Source organism: Rhinolophus hipposideros (assembly GCF_964194185.1).
Source record: "Rhinolophus hipposideros genome assembly, chromosome: 21".
Classification (NCBI taxonomy): Eukaryota; Metazoa; Chordata; class Mammalia; order Chiroptera; family Rhinolophidae; genus Rhinolophus; species Rhinolophus hipposideros.
The window spans coordinates 37,933,775-37,952,551 of record NC_138067.1 but is presented as its reverse complement, the minus strand read 5'-3'; the positions used below and the strand labels follow the sequence as shown (position 1 = coordinate 37,952,551).

Genomic DNA, 18,777 nt, shown 5'->3' with positions numbered 1-18,777 from the left:
TAAAATGCCTGGGAGGCTCCAAGGACCGAAGTGCTAAAGGTTGGGGAGAGAGCTTTGACCAATGGGAATGGGAGCCACAAAAGTGATGACCATTGAGAGCTGGCAGCGGACAGACCATGGCAAATAGTACGGCAGGGATGGAGTAAGCAAAAGTCACATGGCTCCTTCTGGGCTGAAAGGCTACAGATGGTTCTCCGCCTGCTCCAGGCTTGAGGGTGGTGTTCGCTCTGCCTGGTCCCCACTCACTGCGTAGTGGGATCTGGTGCTAGAGTCTGGCTAGGGTTCCATTGCTATCCAGTCTCTGGCCAACTGCCTCATTTCTTTAAGCTTTGCGTTTTCTCACCCACATAAAATTCCACCATCCTAGATACATGTTTGGAATGAGTACAAGAGACCAAGCATTAATTCAGTGCCTTCTATACGCCAAGTCCTGTTCTGAGAATTTATTAACTTAGTGATTCATTTCGAGGACCCTATGAGGTTGATATTTTTAATATTCCCATTTCATAGATGGGCAAATTGAGGTTAAGGCACTGATACCAGGAAGTGGCAAAGGCAGGATTTAAACCCAGAACCTCTTACTGCCGAAGTCAGTGATCTAAACACTATGTACACAATAGAAAGTCATGGTAAAGGCATGTAGTAGGCACACAATTTTGGTCCTTTCACAGTTCCTGAAGTGTCAAGCACCCTGTCCCTCCCTGCTTTCACTTGCTTCCATTGTCCACCTGTCCTGGGCTACTCCTGCAGCTCTGCCCTGCCGCCCAACCCCCCTGGCCTCACCCTCCGTCTGCTAACAAAGGTTTGGGCTGGGTTTTATGGATTCTGATAAGGCGCTGGCAGAGCCGAAGTTCACTAGCACTTCCTCTTTGCAGAAGGACCTAGAGGAGGGGTCCCTGACCTGAGTCCCCCAGGCCTGGCCCAGACGATCTGGGTTCTGGCTGGTTACCACTCAGGCTGGTGAGAGAAGGGGGACCAGAGGCTGCCTTAGCAGCAGACATGAGCCTGGGATGACCAGAAAGAGGATCCCCGTGGACCCTGACCTGCCGGCCACTCCCTTATCCTCAGGTATAAGAGCAAGCCACCACCGCCATCTGTCATCATTCCCCACTCCTTCAGCTCTTCTCACAGGATCAGCCACCAGCCCAGCCTCTCAAGATGGCCTATGTTCCAGCACCTGGCTACCAGCCCACCTACAACCCGGTGAGATACCCACCCAGGCTTTAACCCAGGCCATGGCTGAGCTCCCCCCTGACCCCCACACGCCAATTTACTCTCACCCTGAACCTCAGAGGTGTCCAACTGACCCCGGGATCTGATTTATCCAATACTGACCCTGAGGCTGGATTTTCTCCCACCATGTCCCTCAGGCTATTCATGTCCCTATCTCACTCGCAGCCCTCTTCATCTTCACACCAATCCCTCACCTTCTTAGTTTCCTCTCCCTTGCTTAAGGGAGTTGGGGGAGGCGGGCTTCTCGATGAGGGGTAAAGGCTGCAATAGGTGGATGGCCTTCGAGGCTGTTCACCTGGCCCTTTCTACAGACTCTGCCCTACAACAAGCCCATCCCTGGCGGGCTCTGCGTCGGAATGTCCATTTACATCCAAGGAGTAGCTAGCGAGCACATGCAGAGGTAAGACCCTCCCCCAGGCCACGCTGGGCTGGGCCAGGGCCCATAAACAGGGGGCTTCTGGCCTCTTCCCTTCCTCCACCCTGGTTGGGGAGGGGCTTATGCCGCCACACCCAGTGGCCAAAGACCAGCCCTGGTCTAGGGAGTCCAGGGCTTGGTGATCAGATCAGGAGGGGAGCTTTGGGGACTGGGAAGGGTTAGGGAGGCTCACCATGAGAGGCGGCCCCAGACCTGGGCCATTACATTGGCAGTGATGGGTGTGATAGCAGGAATGAAGATCACAGGCCCAGAGCTGGGCCAGCTCTGTCACTTACCAGCGGTGTGATTGGGAAAGCTACTGTACCACTCTGTGCTTTAGTTTCCCATCTGTAAAATGGGGTTGCTTTAAGGATTCAGTGTGTAAAAGATGCAGGACTGGAGTGTAAGCACTGAAAGAAGTCCTGCTTTTTTTTTTATGGCCTTAAAATGATGATACTAATTGAACTGACCTCACAGGATTATTGCTTCTTTGTTTATTGTTTCTTTGCTTATTGAGTACCCACTTTCTGCCTGGGCACTGGGGACAGAGCAGTCAACAGTACAAAGGTCACTGCCCTCATGGAGATGACATCCTAGTAGAGGAGAAAGATAAAGAATAAATAAACGAAATATATCAAATAGTGATAAGTGCTATGGAGATAGATAAGGAGGAAAGGGAGATGGGTAGTGGATGTGAGTGGGAGGGGCATGTCATTCTCCCTTTAAATTGGGTGGCCAGGGAAGTTTTCCCTAGGAAGGGAACATTTCAGCAAAGACCTGAAGGAGGCTGAGAGAGGAAGCCTGGGGTGTATCTGAGGAAAGGGTAATCCAGGCAGAAAGAACAGCCAGTACAAAGGCCCTGAGACAGGTGTGTGCCTGCCTCATGGAATAACTTTGGGGGTGCTGGCATAAGGGGAAGTGCTCTGACTTGGATGTTCACAGGGTGTATGTGGGGAATGACCAGGGAGGGAGCAGGGAAACCTGAACTGAGAGATGTAGGAACCCTACATCTTAGGACAGTGCCTGGCCCATGGTGACCAAGGGTGAAATGCAGAAGTCCCAGTGGCAGTCCTGTTGGAAGTTGGAGGAGATAGGGAGGGGTCTAGTAAGGAAAGGGATTGAGTGAAGGGCTGGTATTGGTTATCTGCCGGCTGGAATTCAGGGGCAAGACCTCCCCCTTCAGTCTTGGGTCAACAGAGTCAAGGTCCCCCTGTCAGAGAACTTGGAACAGGGTGGGACACAGCCGGCTTCCCTGGACTTGCAAGTGGGGCCACGGTAACAGCCCTTGGATTCCCGCCAGATTCTCTGTGAACTTCGTGGTGGGACAGAGCCCCGGGGCGGACATCGCCTTCCACTTCAATCCCCGCTTTGATGGCTTGGACAAGGTGGTCTTCAACTCGCAACAGGGCGGCCAGTGGGGCAAGGAGGAGAGGAAAAGGAGCATGCCCTTCAGCAAGGGCTCCCCCTTCGAGCTGGTGTTCATGGTCCTAGCGGAGCACTACAAGGTCGGAGCTGGGGGCGGGGCCTCCCTCCTCCCGCCCTCCTCACTCTCTTTTTTTCCTCTCTTCCCCTCCTTACTCCCCTCCTGCCTCGCTTTTTTCTTTTTCTTCTTTACTGCCTATTAAAAATTTTATCTTTTATCTCTTTTTCTCATCCCCATTCTTCCACTGCGGAGTGGCTTCTTACAGGTTTAATGTGTATCCCCTTGTTCCTTTGGGTGCTTGTGAAATGTATAGTTTTGCTTTTACAGAGAACTCGAAACACACACACACACACACACACACACACGAAAGGAAGCACAGGGTACAGTGAACGCTTCAGCTCTTTGGCCAGCGGCAACAGGATGAAAGCTTTCATCCTTACCTCACACTTTCCCTCATATTACGTAAAAGCAAATCCCAGGTATGATAAATTTCATTTAGTTTTTATAAACACAGTCACAATACCATTCTCACACCTAAAAAACTGACAGTCCTTCTTTAGTGTCGGCGCATATCCAGTCAGTGTTCAGTCGTTTCATAAATGCCTTGTTTGCTGTTTTCTGCAGCTTGTTTGAATCAGGATCAAAACGAAACCCACACATCGTGACTGATTACTATTGTGCAAGTATTTCTGTGTGTGTTATTGAAGTGTGACCCAGGTACAGAAACGTGCATATGTACGCAGCTCACATTTTTTCACAAAGAGAACAAACACATCTGTGTAACCGGCCCCGAGGTTCTGAAACAGAACTCCTCCAACCCTGGAAGCCTCCTCATGTCCCTCCCAGTCCCCTTGTCCCCAGGGTGGCCTTTATCCTGGATTCTCTTAGCCTAGATCTGTTTCTGTGCCTTTGCTTTTCTTAAGGACACATGTACTCAGAGCTGCGCTGTTCCTTCTGCTTTTCTCACTCATCGTTTGTGTGTCAGAGCCCCCGTGTTGCCCTGTCACACCTGCTCTGTGCCTTCTGATGGTTATGTAGGACTCTCAGCATCCCTGCTGAGTTCACTTTGTCCCTGCTCCCCATATGACACGGCCCTGGACATCCTGGGCACAGACATCCCACATAACCCATGCGAGGAGTCTCCTAGAAGGGAATTGCGGGGCTGGACAACCTACTTGGACTTTACTTGCCCTCCAATGGGCACCAGATTTCTTACCTCATCACTGGTGGTTAACATCATGGTTTGAGGTTGGATAGATCAGGGTTTGAGTCTGGGCTTTGCCACTCCCCAGTGTGTGACCTTGGGTTGGTCACTCTACCCCCTGGAGCTTCCGCTTTCTCGAACAATAGGGACAATCCCTTGTCCTGCTTCATGGAGCTGTTGAGAGAATCACCATGTTGATATCAGCATGTAAAGCGCTTAGCATGGAGGAAGCAGGCCGTCCTGTGGAGCTGGCTCTGGGCCTTCGCTTAGCACTGTAACTAGAACCGTGATGACTTAAAGTGCAGAGATATGATCACAAGGCAAGGCTCTCCACAGAATTTCCCTAGTGCCTCTCATATGCCTTGCTGGGTTTTAATCTGCTCAACAATCCCAGAGCGAGCCCTCATTTTACACATGAGGAAACAAGAGCTCAGAGAGGTGAAGTGATTTACCTGAGGTCACACAGCCAAGACATGTCAAAACTAGACTTCAAATTCAGCAATTTCGTGCCAAAATCAGGACTCAGACTCTGTTCTCTCCTGATTTCCATCCCTAGCCTAAATTCTCTGTTTTCTCCCATCCACCACTCTGTGAGCTGATTTTGACCCCTGTTTGACCTCTGACCTATGGACGCAAAGGTTCCTGACTCTGAGGCTGTCCCAGCTCACCCCCAAGATTTTGAACCCAAGTTTAAAAGATCCCTGTACCCTGCTTCCTGTCTCTACCTTTCCCAGGTCATGGGTGCTGATCTGACTCTACCCTGCCCTCCAGGTGGTGGTAAATGGAAATCCATTCTATGAGTTTGGGCACCGGATCCCCCTGCAGATGGTCACCCACCTGCAAGTGGACGGGGACCTGGAGCTTCAATCAATCAACTTCATCGGAGGCCGACCTGCCCCAAACCAGGTGTGTGGGATCTCCCTTTCTTATTTACTTCCTTCTTTAATTAATTCATTCCTACATTTGTTAATTTCCTGAGCACCTGCTCTGTGCCAGTCCTTTGGCTGGGTGATGCCATGGACCTAGGGGTGATTGAGACAGTCTACTATGTCACCAGATGTTGTTGGCCGCAAGTGGTCAGCGCCAGGATGGGAGACATACAGGAGCTTTGGGGTGTCATAAGGATGGGATTCCTGGAGGAGGAGGTATGTAAGTTGAATCAGGAAATGAAGATAAGGAGGAACAAAAACCACAGAAATAGCAAACAAGTTCATGAGACGTTCCCTAACATCATTAGTCACCTAGTTACCCCTACACCCACCAGAAGAGCTACAATGAGAAAGGCCCACAGTAGTCAGAGAGGCTGTAGACTGATCCACGTTCAACGTTCCTTGGAAAAGTACTGGACATCATCTGTGAAAGCTGAACAAACGTGCAGCCAACCACTTAGAAATCCCACTCCCAGGTCTACAATAAACAATGGTCACCAGAACACATGCACTGGAACTACTCAGGGAAGCCCAAACTCCAGACTCTTGTTTTTCAGCCGAGGGCTCCACACTCCCAACCTGTAAGCCCCCCAGCACTTCCAAGGAAAAGGTGCTCTGATGAGCATGAGACCCATTTTACAGATATGGGGACTGAGGCACAAAGAGTTTAAGTAACTTGCCCAAGGTCATGAAGCCAGTAAATGGCAGAGCCATGGGGTCTGTGCTCAGACTGCTCCTCTCCCTACTGGATGAGGAAACATTGGAAATGTCTTCATCCGTAAGACAGCCGAGGACCTCTGTGCTTCATTTATCTATCATGCTTCATCAATGCATTTTAAAAAGAAAAACAACAATAAACCTATTTTTAAAGGGCCTTCAGAATAGCTGACATAAAATGGGAGTCAAGGCAGAAAGGACTTCACTAGAAAGAGGGGGAAACAGAGAGAAAGAGAGAGTGAATAAAAGTAAACAAGGGAAGGGGAAGGTGTTCCAGGTAGGAGGAACCACCTGTGAGAAGGTGTGGGTGAGAGAGAGCACCAGAGACATGGAGACAGAAACTGAGAAATAGAAGGAGAGAGACACGCACAGACTGAAAGAGACGGAGACAGACAAGTGAGAGAGATAGGAAGTTGGCTGGGTCCAAGGACTCCTCATTGCCCCAGTGGTGGGCACGTGGAGGGAGGGGTACATGGTGGTTGGGGATGAGGCGAACAGGGGTATCATGTACACTTTATCATGCAGCTTCTGAGTTGAGGGGGACAGAGAGGGGCTGATGAGGGTCCTGGGACAGCAGAAAGCCAGAATAGGGAAGGGTACAAGACCAGAATTTATCAGCCTTGTCCAAAGGGCTGGAATGAGATTCACTGCCCCCTGGAGCTCCCTGAACATAGCGAGTCCCTCTCCATTAATGAGCCATCTGGGTGCCACCCTTTGATCCCAGAATTCCCTTGGATGGTGGTGGTTGCCTGCCCCGGGACAGGCATCCTTGACACACTCTAGTCTTTAGTTTTGGGTGCCTCTCATTGTGTCCCTCTCTCTCTGTGCCCATAGACACCCATGGTTATCCCGGCATACCCAGTAAGTACCTGCTGTTGGGTGATGAATTTCCTCTTGAGGTGGAGGTTTGGCGACTGAGGAGTTCTCGGACAACCAAAGGACCCTAGTCCCCCTCACCATTCCTGCCTTCTGTCTATCCATATAGGGTCCCGGAGGGTCCTGCCAACCGCCGCCGAGTAACCTGCCTGTAAGTGGGAAGACTGTGTGGCTATCTGGTGGAGGGGTGGTGAGAATTGGGAGCATCATAGAGGCTCGATCTTCAGTGGAAGTAATCTAGCACCTAGAGACACACCTGCATGTAGTAGATGTGCCATAAATATTTGTCAAATATTATAGAATAATATCTCTTCTTCCTCCCTTCACAGACCATGCAGGGACCCCCAACCTTCAACCCGGTAAGGCATCCTGCAGGAGTTGAGGGCTCTGTGGTGGGCGACTTGTGGGGAAGTGGGCACTGATGGTGGCTAGGAGGCCCAATCCACAGGGAGCCCTGGAAGGGTAGGAAAGAGTGGGCAGAGGGCATGTGGAGTGGGAAGTGAGAAGAGGGTGGGGTTGGTGTCAGGGTGGGGAAGGGGACAGGGATTGGGGGCATTTCCCAAGAAGTATAGGGGCCCCTCTCTGAAAATTTGTTCCTGATTTTATATTTTATATGATATTTGGTGACCTGAGACATGATGGGACCCCATGTTCTCTTTCCACAGCCCGTGCCATTTGTGGGAAGACTGCAAGGGGGCCTTACAGCCCGAAAAACCATCATAATCAAGGGCTATGTACCCCCCACAGGCAAGAGGTACAGAACTGAGACTGAGGCGGGGATCCCCAGTCCCCCTCCTTTCTCAGACGCAGGAGTCCAGTCCCCAGCCCCTTCCTTCCTTGGGGAACCAGGTGCTATCACCCTGGTTGACTCCCATCTTCTGCTCTGTCCCCAGCTTTGCCATCAACTTCAAGGTGGGATCCACAGGAGACCTGGCTCTGCACATTAACCCCCGCATGGATGAAAATGCCGTAGTTCGGAACAGCTACCTGAATGGCTCCTGGGGGTCCGAGGAGAGGAAGCTCTCCTACAACCCCTTTGGTTGTGGCCTGTTCTTTGAGGTGAGTCTGGGTCTCTTTCCGCCATTCCTCCAAAGCCTCCGTCCCGGCCCTGGCCTCATGCCCACCCCTGTCCCTATAGCTGTCCATCCGCTGTGGCATGGATCGCTTCAAGGTTTACGCCAACGGCCAGCACCTCTTCGACTTCTCCCATCGCCTTTCGGCCTACCAGAGGGTGGACCTGCTGGAGATCCAGGGTGATGTCACCTTGTCCTACGTCCAGATCTGATCTATTCCTGGGACCATAACCCCCGGGAGCACAGAAATCAAGATCCCATAGGATTCCCTTCTAGGCCTCTAATACACTGTCTGAAGGTGTCTCACGCGTATCTGTGACTCCATTCACCTCCCGCACAGTTCCTTCCTGCCTTGGTTCAATCATACACGGTCCATTCAGCCATCCAAGCACCTCTCTATCCATCCTTCCACCGTAATGAATCGCGGTACCCCCCCCCCCAGACAGTGACCTCAGCGCCTACGTGTATCCACGCTTTCACTCCTCGCAACAATCATTATCATCCCCAATCAAGACTGAAGGAGGGAGCGCCACTAATGACTCTGCAGAAAACATAAAGATTACAAGGGAGTATTATGAACACATTTAAGCCAACAAATTAGACAACTTAGATGAGGAGAACAAATTCCTAGAAAGTCAGGAATGATCTAAACTGACTAAAAAAACAGAAAATGGTGTTTTTCTCCATAGAACATTAACAAAACTTTCATATAACTATTCATTGCAATTTATGTGAAAATGAAGAAGACCTAGAGTAGTCAAAACAATTTTGAAGTTAGAATACTTTTTTAAAAATTTTATTGGGGAATATTGGGGAACAGTGTGTTTTCTCCAGGGCCCATCAGCTCCAAGTCACTGTCCTTCAATTTAGTGGTGGAGGGCGCAGCTCAGCTCCAAGTCCAGTCGCCATTTTCAATCTTTAGTTGCAGGGGGCGCAGCCCACCATCCCATGTGGGAATTGAAGCAGCAACCTTGTTGTTGAGAGCTCGGCTCTAATCAACTGAACCATTCAGCTGCCTCGAAGTTAGAATACGTACACTACATGATTTCAAGACTTACTATAAAGCTCCAGTAATCAAAAATATGGTATTGGCATAAGGAGAGACACATAAATCATTAAATCAGAAGAGACACTCCAGAAATAAAACCACACACACATGGTCAATTTGTTATTGACAAAAAAACTATCAGGGTAACTCAATGAGGGAAAAGACAGCCATTTCCAAAAATGATGCCAAAGTAATTGGAAGTCCATATGGTAAGAAATGAAATTAAATGAAAGTAACCCTTACTTTACACTATGCACACAAATTAAAACAGATCATTTGCCTAAACAAATGAGAGAACTATAAAAACAGCTAGGAAAAAGAAGCACAAGAGATAACTTTTGTGACCTTAGGTAGGCAAAGATTTCTTAAATAGAACATAAAAGCATAAGCCATAATAGATACAGTGGATAAAGTGCCCTTCATCATAATTAAAGACTTCTGCTCTGAGAAAGACACTGGTAATAAAATGAAAAGGCTAACCACAGATTAGGAGAAAATATTCACAATACATATATTTGGCAAAGGCCTATATCCAGAAAATATAAAGAACTCTTCTAACTCAATAATAAGAAAAGAAACAATTCAATGAAAAATGGGCAAAAGTGTCACGTCCCACGCAATAAGGGCAGTGAGGAGGCGAGAAGGGGCGGTTTGGGTTAAGTTTTCAAGAAAGAAACAAACAGAGACTTAATGCAGTTAAATCTCTCAGAAGGCCAGGGGTCTCTCAGTCTCAGAGGACTGGAGCCTAGAATAAGGCGGACTGAAGGTTTTTATTGATAGGTATACAAATACAAGAAATTAACACGTTTCTTACACGGTCTGTAAGACTCCTACATCATAGCAGAAAAATGTTTATTCCAATCATCCTTTGTCTGTAAACAGCCGAAGCACAAGGTCCCATGATGTCTTACCTAAGGTCTGTACCTTCTCAGGGTCAAGTCTCTCATATTGTAACAGCTCCGTTGAGATAAGTGGAGAGAATTAATCTTTATTGTCCTCATGACTTCTCTCACAAACAGGTGTAAGGGAAAAGCCAGAGCCAGCAACAGACTTTCCCATGCAGGGGGAAGGGGAGGCAAGGCCCTTTCCCATATTTGTCTAAGGCAGCTCATTGGGGGTCCCCACTCGGTTCCACCTGGCTTAGGTTGTATCTCCCGTGAGATATCTTACCCGCTTTGGCTGCAAACCATCTTTTGGGGATCAGACAGAGAGATATAAAGTGTAAACACAAGGATGGAACAGAGTCCCAGAAAGGCACAACCTCACAGACTTTTCTTTCCTTAAGGAAAGACATGGAGGGACAGTGGGCTAGGCTGTTGTGCGACTACACAAAAGCTTTGAACAGACAATTCACAAAGAGAATATACAAATGGCCACTAAGCATCAGTACTACAGGAAAATGCAAATTAAAACCACAATGAGTTACCAATACACATTCACTGCAATGGTTAAAGTTAAAATGAACAAACAAGTAGAAACCTGATAATACTACCTGTTGGTGAGGGTGTGATGTAACGTTCAGACACTGTAGGTGGACAGTAGAATGGTTCCATCACGCTGGAAAACAGTTTGGCAGTTCCTTATAAAGTTAAGCATACACTGATCACATGAACCAGCAACTCAGCTCCTGGGTACTTACCCTAAACAAGCCAAAACATACGCCCACACAATGATTTGTTCATACCATCTTAATTCATGATCACCAGCTCCATTGACAGGTGAATGCATAAGCAAACTGGTAGTCACCTGATGGACTTCTACTCAGAAAGGAAAGCGTTACTAGTATGTGCAAGTGCATGAATGAACCTCAAAAACATTAGGCTGAGAAAAAGGAGCCAGGCAGAAAAGACCCTACTTTTACACGAAATTTTAGAGCAGGAAAACCTACTTTGTGATGACAGACATATCAGTCACGGCCAGGTGCCAAGGGTGTGCTTGGGCAAGGGTGATGGAAAGGTCCCGTGCCTGACTGTGGTGCTGGGCACCAACCGTATGGATTTGTCAAAATTCATGGAACCTTAGAAGGAGTAGATTGTATTGTATTACATTACACCTCAATAAAGTTGATATTAAACAACAAAAAAAATAAACCACCGTTTCCCAGGGGTTTAGACCTCAAGCTATGGGATCATGTTCACCTGATTCTGGCGTCTGTTCCGCCGTCTATGTGATGCGTGACCTTGAACAGATCACTTACCCTTCTTGCGCTTCAGACGTTTCATTTGCAAAATAGGAATAATAACAGTAGCTACTTCAGAGGGTCATTTTAAGGATAGAAAGAATGGCTAGTGCAGTGACTACACATAGCAGGGACTCAGAAAACGTTAGCTATGGAGACATACATGTATACATACATATACATATAATATGAACCCCGATTTTCCCCAAAATATAGTATAAATTATTATAGAAAAAAGACTAGAAGGAAACACACTAATGTAGTAAGAGTGATTCTTTCAGAATGGTGAAATGGTGGGTGATTTTAATTTTCTTATTCAAAATCCTGCATTAAGTATGCACGCATTTTATAATCTGAATGGAGATTATTAAAAAACGGTACAAAGCTACTGGCTGACGTAAATCCAAGGACACTCACTGCAGTATCGTTTGGTTTTAGTGGGTGGTGTGACACCTCCAGACATCCACGAGGACTCAAGGGACATTCATTATGTTCCTCCTTGTGAGGGAGCCCCGAGCAGCCAGCAAAGTGAATGAAGTTGGACACATATTTACAGCTAAGTGGCATAAACAAGGTCAGCGGGTGGAAGATGCCACTCTTTGTGCAACGAGGGGAAAGAAACTACATATGCACGTGCTTAGAAGTGCACTGAGATTTTTGGAAAGATACATACGAAATGAAGACATGGGTAATAGTTTACTCTCATAAAGGAGGACTTTCTTTTGTATAAATGTGTGTGTGTGTACATATATACATGACAGAAAGTTGTCAGTACAGTACATTTTTTGCCTACACCCATTGGTTGCCAACATGCTTCCTAATCATCTTCAAATATATTTTTGTTTATTTTCTACAAACAAGAACATTCTCCCTCACTTCCACTGTGAGGCAACGGTGTAAATCAAGAAATTAATACCTAGGCCACCCGGGGAGGTGCGTCTCAGCCATGGAGGCCGTGAACCTGGGGAACCCGGCGTCTGCGCCAAACGCTGCTGGGCCACAGCTAAGCCATTTTGTAGCATCGGTGTTGGTCACTCACGAGATGTTAAATATTATCTAAGACATCAGCTTCTTGCTTTGTGAACTTCTCCAGGCTACAGCACATCACAAATATTCAAGCTGAAATCAAGGAAAAAAACCTGGAAATTGAACTTCTAAGACTAGAAAAAGATACAGCTGATGCTGTTCATGCTACCTTTTTGGATGAAGTATCATATTCTGCAAAGTAAGAATAATCATTTGGGAGCAGTGCTAAAAGAGGTCCCTTAGGCAAAGACTATTGAAACCTACGTACCAGGAAAACCTGCCTCCTGAATCTGCTTAATCACAGATACGTGGCACATTTGCTGAAGTTGGCAGTGACTTTCACTGAGAGATTAGAAACCCATCTTGAAACAATTAAAAATATCCCTCATTTAGATGCAAATCTAAAGAAAATGAGCAAAGCTTTAGCAAAGATGAATATTTTGGTGACTACGAGCACTGGCAGAAAATATACCCCAAGTGTTGAGAACAACAACAGGAACTTTCCTCTTGTAGCGCCACAATATTAGCTGATGAAAATGATCTTCATAAAGACGGGTTCTCCGAGCCTTGTGTTCATCACACTCCTTAACCCAAGAAGACCTCCCAACACGGTGGATGAGTAAAGTAGTTGTTCATAAAAAAGCAGGATCATTGCCAAAAATGTCCCACTAAAACAACCAGAGATCATGTTTTGAAGCCGATTTTACTGACGTTTGCAAATGGGATATTGAAGAGTGGTAATAATATCTTAAACATTGCCTAAACACTTAAGCAAAACTTTTAGTTGTATTTCATCAGAAATCTGTCCAAATCTAGCCTTGGTTTTAAATGCTTTCCTATGCTTTTTTTCTTCGTGTGGTTTCATGTATATATATATATATATATATATATATATATATATATATATATAGTCACATATCATGTCACAAATATTGATATACCTGGTTGTTTTGGTTTTATTTTTGTATTTTGTTTATTATATCTTTTTCAGGATAAAAAATAAATCTCTAATTTCTAACAAGAAAGAAAAAGAAAGAAAGAGAGCGAGAGAGAGAGAGAGAGAGAGAGAGAGAGAGAGAGAGAGAGAGAAAGAAAGAAAGAAAGAAAGAAAGAAAGAAAGAAAGAAAGAAAAAGAAATTAATACCCTAGATCGCTACCAGCTGATCTGAGGACCTCCCAATCACGTTTACCACCTGTGCCAATAATTCTACTTTCTACTACATACTTTTGAAATTTGTACCATATGTACATGTTATCTTTACAGAAATTTATATATATATACTTGACAAAGGCAAATAAAAGTGAAAACCAAGTCATTCAACGACCAGGGGAATTCAAACTTTCTTGGGTTTTCCACTGGGAGCGGTGACCCCTTGTGAAAAGTTGACATAAGTGGGCGTTTTTAAAATGGAGCCACAGCAGCCCTTCCAGAGGAGCTGCCTTGCATGTCTTACTCCCAGAACCTTTGGAATGTTTGAACCGGGCAAAATTACCTTTGGACTGGGCCAGATCAGCAACGTCTTCCAAACACACCTGTTTGCAAAGCTAACAGGAAACCAGATCTCCTGACCATGAAGACAGATAACTATGACGTTCTGTAGAATTACTAACCAGCCACGAATGTATAGCTAAAGATTAACTTCTCGTGCTAGCACCAACCTAAATTCCTTTTTTCTACTCATGTAACTATTTCCCTTCCGTTTTCTCATAAAAACCCTTTGTCTTCACTCTGAAATCGGGACACCATTGGGGTTTCTGCTTGGATCTATGCCCCCAGTTACAATTCTGTGATCTCAAACGTTTGTTGCCTTATTTTATGGCTTTTTATTTTGGGCTTAGCACCCTCGTTCCACAGCCCACCCAAAGATGTACTCTCAAGGGCCGGGCATGGGGTGGGGAGGCTCCAGGAGCAGCCACACGGGTCCTGAAAAGGCTCAGCCGCGGCTCCGCGCGGGGCCTAGCTTCTCACCGCCCGGCGTTGGTTTCCTGTTAAGTCCGCACTCGCCCTGCTAGTCGGCAGCCGCCTCAGGGAAGGAAGCAGGTATGTCACCAAGTACGCGGGTTCCTGGCCTGCAGGCCCTGTCACATCCCGCCGGGGCGGGGCCAGGACTTTCCCGGGACGCGGGACCCACCCAAGGTGTGGGGCTAGCACGCTGCCACCGCCCGGGCTCCATCCCACAGCTCAGACACACGCCGATCCGAGCGCCTCGCGGAGGGTGCGGGGCTCGGGGTGCTCGCGTGGTCCTGGCTCCCCCCACCCCCCACCCCGGCCGCTTGGTGGCGACGGGCAAGCCCCCTGACACCTGATAATCACCACCTGGCGGTCGGGGGTAAACTGGGCGTCTGTCCCACAGCGCCCGCTCCCGTTCCTCTCCAGAAACACTCGGGGAAGCCGAGGGGAAGAATTGTGGGCTTTGGTCACATCAGCGCAGCGGGGACAGAGCAGCCCGGCTCTTCGCGTCCCCGATCCGGCTGCAGGGCACCTGCCTCTTCGGTGCGCCTCTGCCTCGGGGCGCACACGGGCGGGGGCCTATCCGGACTCGGGGACAGATGGGAGGCGGGCGACACCCGGATCTGCTCCCCAGCCCGGCCCCGCCCGAGCGTCTCCAGGCAAAGCGAGGTCAGGGGAGCCCGGAGAGGTGGGAACGAGAGGGACGGCGCGAGGGTCTGAGAGATCTCAGGCCCCGTGTCCGCGACGTTGGGGTCTCCAAGGGGCCAGTCGTGTGGGGCCTCGGCCCCCTGTTTGCAGATGGACGGGTGTGGAGCTCGGTTAGATCCGCTGAGGGGGCACCCAGATCGGGCTTGAGCCCCCCTAACGCCACCAGATCACCCCAACAGCATGACCACCTGATGCTTTGCAAAGTGCTGCAGGAGCACCAGCCCAAGCCGTGCAGACAAGGAGCTGCCTCGCTGATTGAGGCCCCGACACGCCCGCGGCCACAGAATTGCTGTGTGACCCGAGTCAGTGTCCAACCCTCTCTGAAGTGCTTTCCTCGTCTACATGAAGGAGACAGAGACACAGAGGAGGTGCCCAGAGCTATGACTTTATTTGCCACCCAGACCCGGGACTCTGTCCCCGCGCCGGCTCAGAAGATCTTCACAGACTCCAGCTGCAGGTCGCCGCCCACCTCCATCACGCGCACGCGCTCGGGCTGGATGCGGTAGTGGAAGTTGTGGAATTCCGAGTCTCCGACCACCACCTGCAGGGCCGAGGGGTCGGTGCTTAACGTGGCCGAGGCCACTGCGGGGCTCCTTCCCGACTCGAACCCGCGCGGTGTGACTGGGCAACCACGTCACCCGCCGGGCCCCACGTCCCCAGTGGGAAAACCGCCGAATGTTCATCTAAGCCCTTGTCCTGAGGATGCAATGAGTTGACTGTTGGCACAGGAGCGCTTTGTAAGTGTTTGCGGTAGATGTTGTTACCACGAACGCGGCGTCCACTGCCTCACTCCGGACGCGCAGATTTAAAGGGGCGAACGGCTGGGTGGTGGAGGGTCTGCAGAGGCCGCTCCCGCTCGCACTGTTTCTGAGCCCTGACTCCCAGTGCATCCTTGCCTCTGCCGCAGAGCCCCGCCCTCAGGTGGCACTGAACAGGGAGTAGGGTCCTGGGTGGAAGTCGGGGCCACGCCTCTCCGCTAGGACCCCCACCCTCTGGGCACTTGGCTCTTACTGGCTCTGTCCCTGCCCTGCACACACTTGCCCTCTCACACCAGTGGGGTTGCGCCACGGGAGTGAGAGGGACTGGGGACAACTGCCCAGCCCTGGCCACGCCTTTGCTCCCCACCTCCACCAGGGCCTTGCTGGCCTCCAACGACAGGAGTGACCGGGTTCATGGCGCCCACACGTGTGGCAGAGACTCACCTTGAAGCCTTCCTTGGTGGAGATGAGGAGCACGTCGAAGGGCTGCCCACGCTGGAAGGGAATGCCATGGCCACGCTCCTCCTTGCCCCAGGTGCCCTGTTCCTTGGTGTTGAAGACCACCACGGACTGGTCCAGCCGGGGGTTGAAATGCAAAGCCGCGTCGGCATCCTTTTCCTCACTGCACAGCAGGTTTACATGAAACCTGGTAAAAGGGAGATGGGGGAGGGGTGGCATGCAATACAGGTCAAGAGCCATGAACCACCCAGAGCAAGGTCAAGAGCTAATGGATTGGGACTCACCACGCCAGAACACTCCCAAATTACAGGAAACTAGTATGTCACACACCACAAAGAGGTTGTGGATGATGGCCAGGGAGCCAATGGTAGGGTGGCCGAACACTTATTGAACGCCTGGACACCTTCCACCTAGCAAGGATCACTATATTATGACCTGGGTGCTGTTTCCACAGCCTGGGACTCGACAAGGAGTCTGGTGCTGATGGCCAGGGCACTCTGGATTCCCAGGGCACCCCCAAATGCCAGAGGGCTGAGAACAATACCAAGGATCCCAAGATTTACAGGTACTCTATTCCCAGGAACCTTGAAGTTCCCAGACCCAGGAAGTCATAGGAGTGATTGCTTAGGCCTTCCAGGTGCCCAGGACACCTCCAGATCACAAGACGTATTTCCACAGTTCCTGGGGACTCAATCTGGAAGTCATAGGACTATAGATAGGAACCCTGACATTGCCCTGGTATCCCCAGATTCTTAGGGACCCCAGCTCCACAGGAGACGAAGTTGTGAAGACCTCAGGTTCCAGAAGGTTGGAAATGGCCTGGGAATTCCAAGACCCCTGGTGTGCAAAGGTGACCCTGGGGCCCTCACATCTCAGCTGTAAGAGGTCGGACTCAGATGAGCCTAGAGAGCTCCCAGCACCCCCTTACCTCGGGGGCATGGGATCACACTGAGGTCTCACCTGCCAGCTTTATCAGGGACAACACCACGAATTCTCATCACAGTTCCGACTCTGATGCCCTCGGGCAGCGAGGTCTTGTGGGGCACATTCTGCAAAAGCCGGGGTGTGGGGGCGAGTGAACCAGGGAGACACCACAGAGACAGATGGGCCACCCCAGGAGAAAACAACCAGGTTGCCAACCAGCAGAATCAGAGAAGAAAGGGCACAGAGAAAAGAAAAGAGAATCAGAGACAGGGAAGCGTTTGGAGAGTGAGACACAAAGAATTAAGAGAAAAATATTCAAAGAGAAAGAAACCAAGAGGAGGCACTACAAAAGTTGGAAGTGTTAGGATAGGTCAGGTCCACCCAGAAGCCAGCGCCCAAACACTTCACAGCACACCAGAACACCCACTTTCTCCTTTGCCAGGCCCCAGCCCCTCTCCTAGTCTGGAGCAACCTTGGGACCATGACCCTCCCAAGCCCCAGGTCCCCAAACACTCACAGAGCTCCCTGCCATGGCTGCGATGATGGGATTGGCAATGGTGGTGGTGGGTATGGCTGCTGGGACCTTAAGCCAAAGCAGGCGTGGCTGGCCCTACTGACTCACCCCCAACCCCTTTCCCCACCCACCACCCACACCTGGCACAGACCCTGTCCCTGGGGCCAGGGTGGCCCAGCACCCTCTTCCTGGGGCCCCAGAGCCTCCTGCGTTCACTGAGGGGTCCCAGGTGACCTGCCTCTCTTCTTTGGATCAATAATGATAGAGACAATTTAATAACAACAACGACAACAGAGAAGGCTCATCAAGCCACCATCCATCCAGCTTATCTTCCTGCTGCCTGGTACAGAGAAAAACTCTTATGCCCATTTTGTCGTGGAAAACTTGAAGCCTGGGAGACTAAGTGGGGGGCTGGAACTCTGACCCCTATCCCAGGTTAGGAACTGCTGCTTGGGGCTGGGGTTGTGTCTCCACCGAAATTCCAGTCTATGCTCCTGTAATATAACGGTAACCATGACAACAATACTGGGAAAGGGAGCTCTACGGGGCAGGATTTGTGCCTGATGTTCGGTGCTGTACCCCGGTGCCTGGAGCCGCGGTGCCTGGCACACAGTAAGTGCTCAGTAAATATGGGCGAAAGAAGGAAGAAAAAATAACAGCTGCCATTTACTAAGCCTCTGGGTCTGCTGAGCATATGCGAGACCTCACTGATGCACACACCCGCCGTGAGGGAGGGCATGGGTCGCCCCCACATTAGACAGGGAAACTGAGGCTCAGAAAGAGGAAGCCATTTGCCGAAAGACATAGCTGTGCAATCCTATGGCGCCTGGGTCTCTGGCTTTCTTCATCTCTGCAACTCCTGTCTTGTTTATTCTGTCTCTGGGAATGCCCTAGTCTCTCTGTCAGTCTGTGTCTGCGTCTCTGTGTCCCAGTGTCTGACTCTGCCTTCCAGGTGTTCCTGTCCTGTTTCTCTCCTTTACATCTGTCTCTTTTTCTGTCTTCCAGAACTACTACCACTCTCCTACCTGGTTTCAAGACAAGGGGGTGGAGTGTGGGGGTGTCCTAGGACCCCCCCAACCCTCGGACCAAGGAAGAGAACAAAGTGGGACCCCCCACCCAGGCCCATTTCCAGACCCCATAGCCCAAGTCTCAAAAAGAGGAATCTAGAATTGGAAGGGTATGGTGGGGGTGTGGGAGAATGCTGAAAGATGATTCTGGAGAGGGGAGAGGGAAGGTGGGGAGCTGAGCAGATACCCATGCTACAGCCTCGCAGCCCCCACTGCTCCCCAAGCCTCCTAGACTCTCCATCCCCCTCACCACACAGGTGGCACCCCAGGTGG

General features: G+C 49.8%; 2 protein-coding genes and 1 pseudogene across 3 annotated transcripts; 2 read left to right on the top strand and 1 right to left on the bottom strand.

Annotated features, from left to right (window-relative positions):
- Positions 1-26: 26 nt before the first annotated feature.
- Positions 27-9,473, top strand: LGALS4 (galectin 4). Its single transcript, XM_081032548.1, has 11 exons — positions 27-142; positions 1,069-1,203; positions 1,545-1,633; positions 2,949-3,153; positions 5,047-5,181; positions 6,756-6,782; positions 6,907-6,948; positions 7,127-7,156; positions 7,463-7,551; positions 7,691-7,856; positions 7,936-9,473. Exons 2-11 carry the CDS (start codon positions 1,159-1,161, stop codon positions 8,080-8,082), a joined length of 975 nt encoding a protein of 324 aa, XP_080888674.1. The 5' UTR covers positions 27-142; positions 1,069-1,158; the 3' UTR covers positions 8,083-9,473.
- Positions 9,474-11,641: 2,168 nt separating this feature from the next.
- Positions 11,642-12,636, top strand: LOC308489876 (HAUS augmin-like complex subunit 2; annotated as a pseudogene). The gene has a single exon. The product of its transcript is annotated as an HAUS augmin-like complex subunit 2 (transcript).
- A 2,573-nt stretch (positions 12,637-15,209) lies between these two features.
- Positions 15,210-17,126, bottom strand: LOC308489875 (galectin-7-like; the record flags this gene model as incomplete). Its single annotated transcript, XM_081031501.1, has 3 exons — positions 15,210-15,323; positions 15,985-16,186; positions 16,960-17,126. Coding segments are annotated over 3 exons (483 nt in total), but the record flags the coding sequence as incomplete, so codon positions are not given.
- Positions 17,127-18,777: the final 1,651 nt, after the last annotated feature.

Excerpts from the sequence above, each read along its gene's own strand:
- LGALS4 (XM_081032548.1), top strand. The coding sequence starts at position 1,159 with ATGGCCTATGTTCCAGCACCTGGCTACCAGCCCACCTACAACCCG. Across the intron at positions 1,634-2,948 it reads GCTAGCGAGCACATGCAGAG|ATTCTCTGTGAACTTCGTGG; the intron begins GTAAGACCCTCC and ends GATTCCCGCCAG. Across the intron at positions 7,857-7,935 it reads GTTGTGGCCTGTTCTTTGAG|CTGTCCATCCGCTGTGGCAT; the intron begins GTGAGTCTGGGT and ends CTGTCCCTATAG.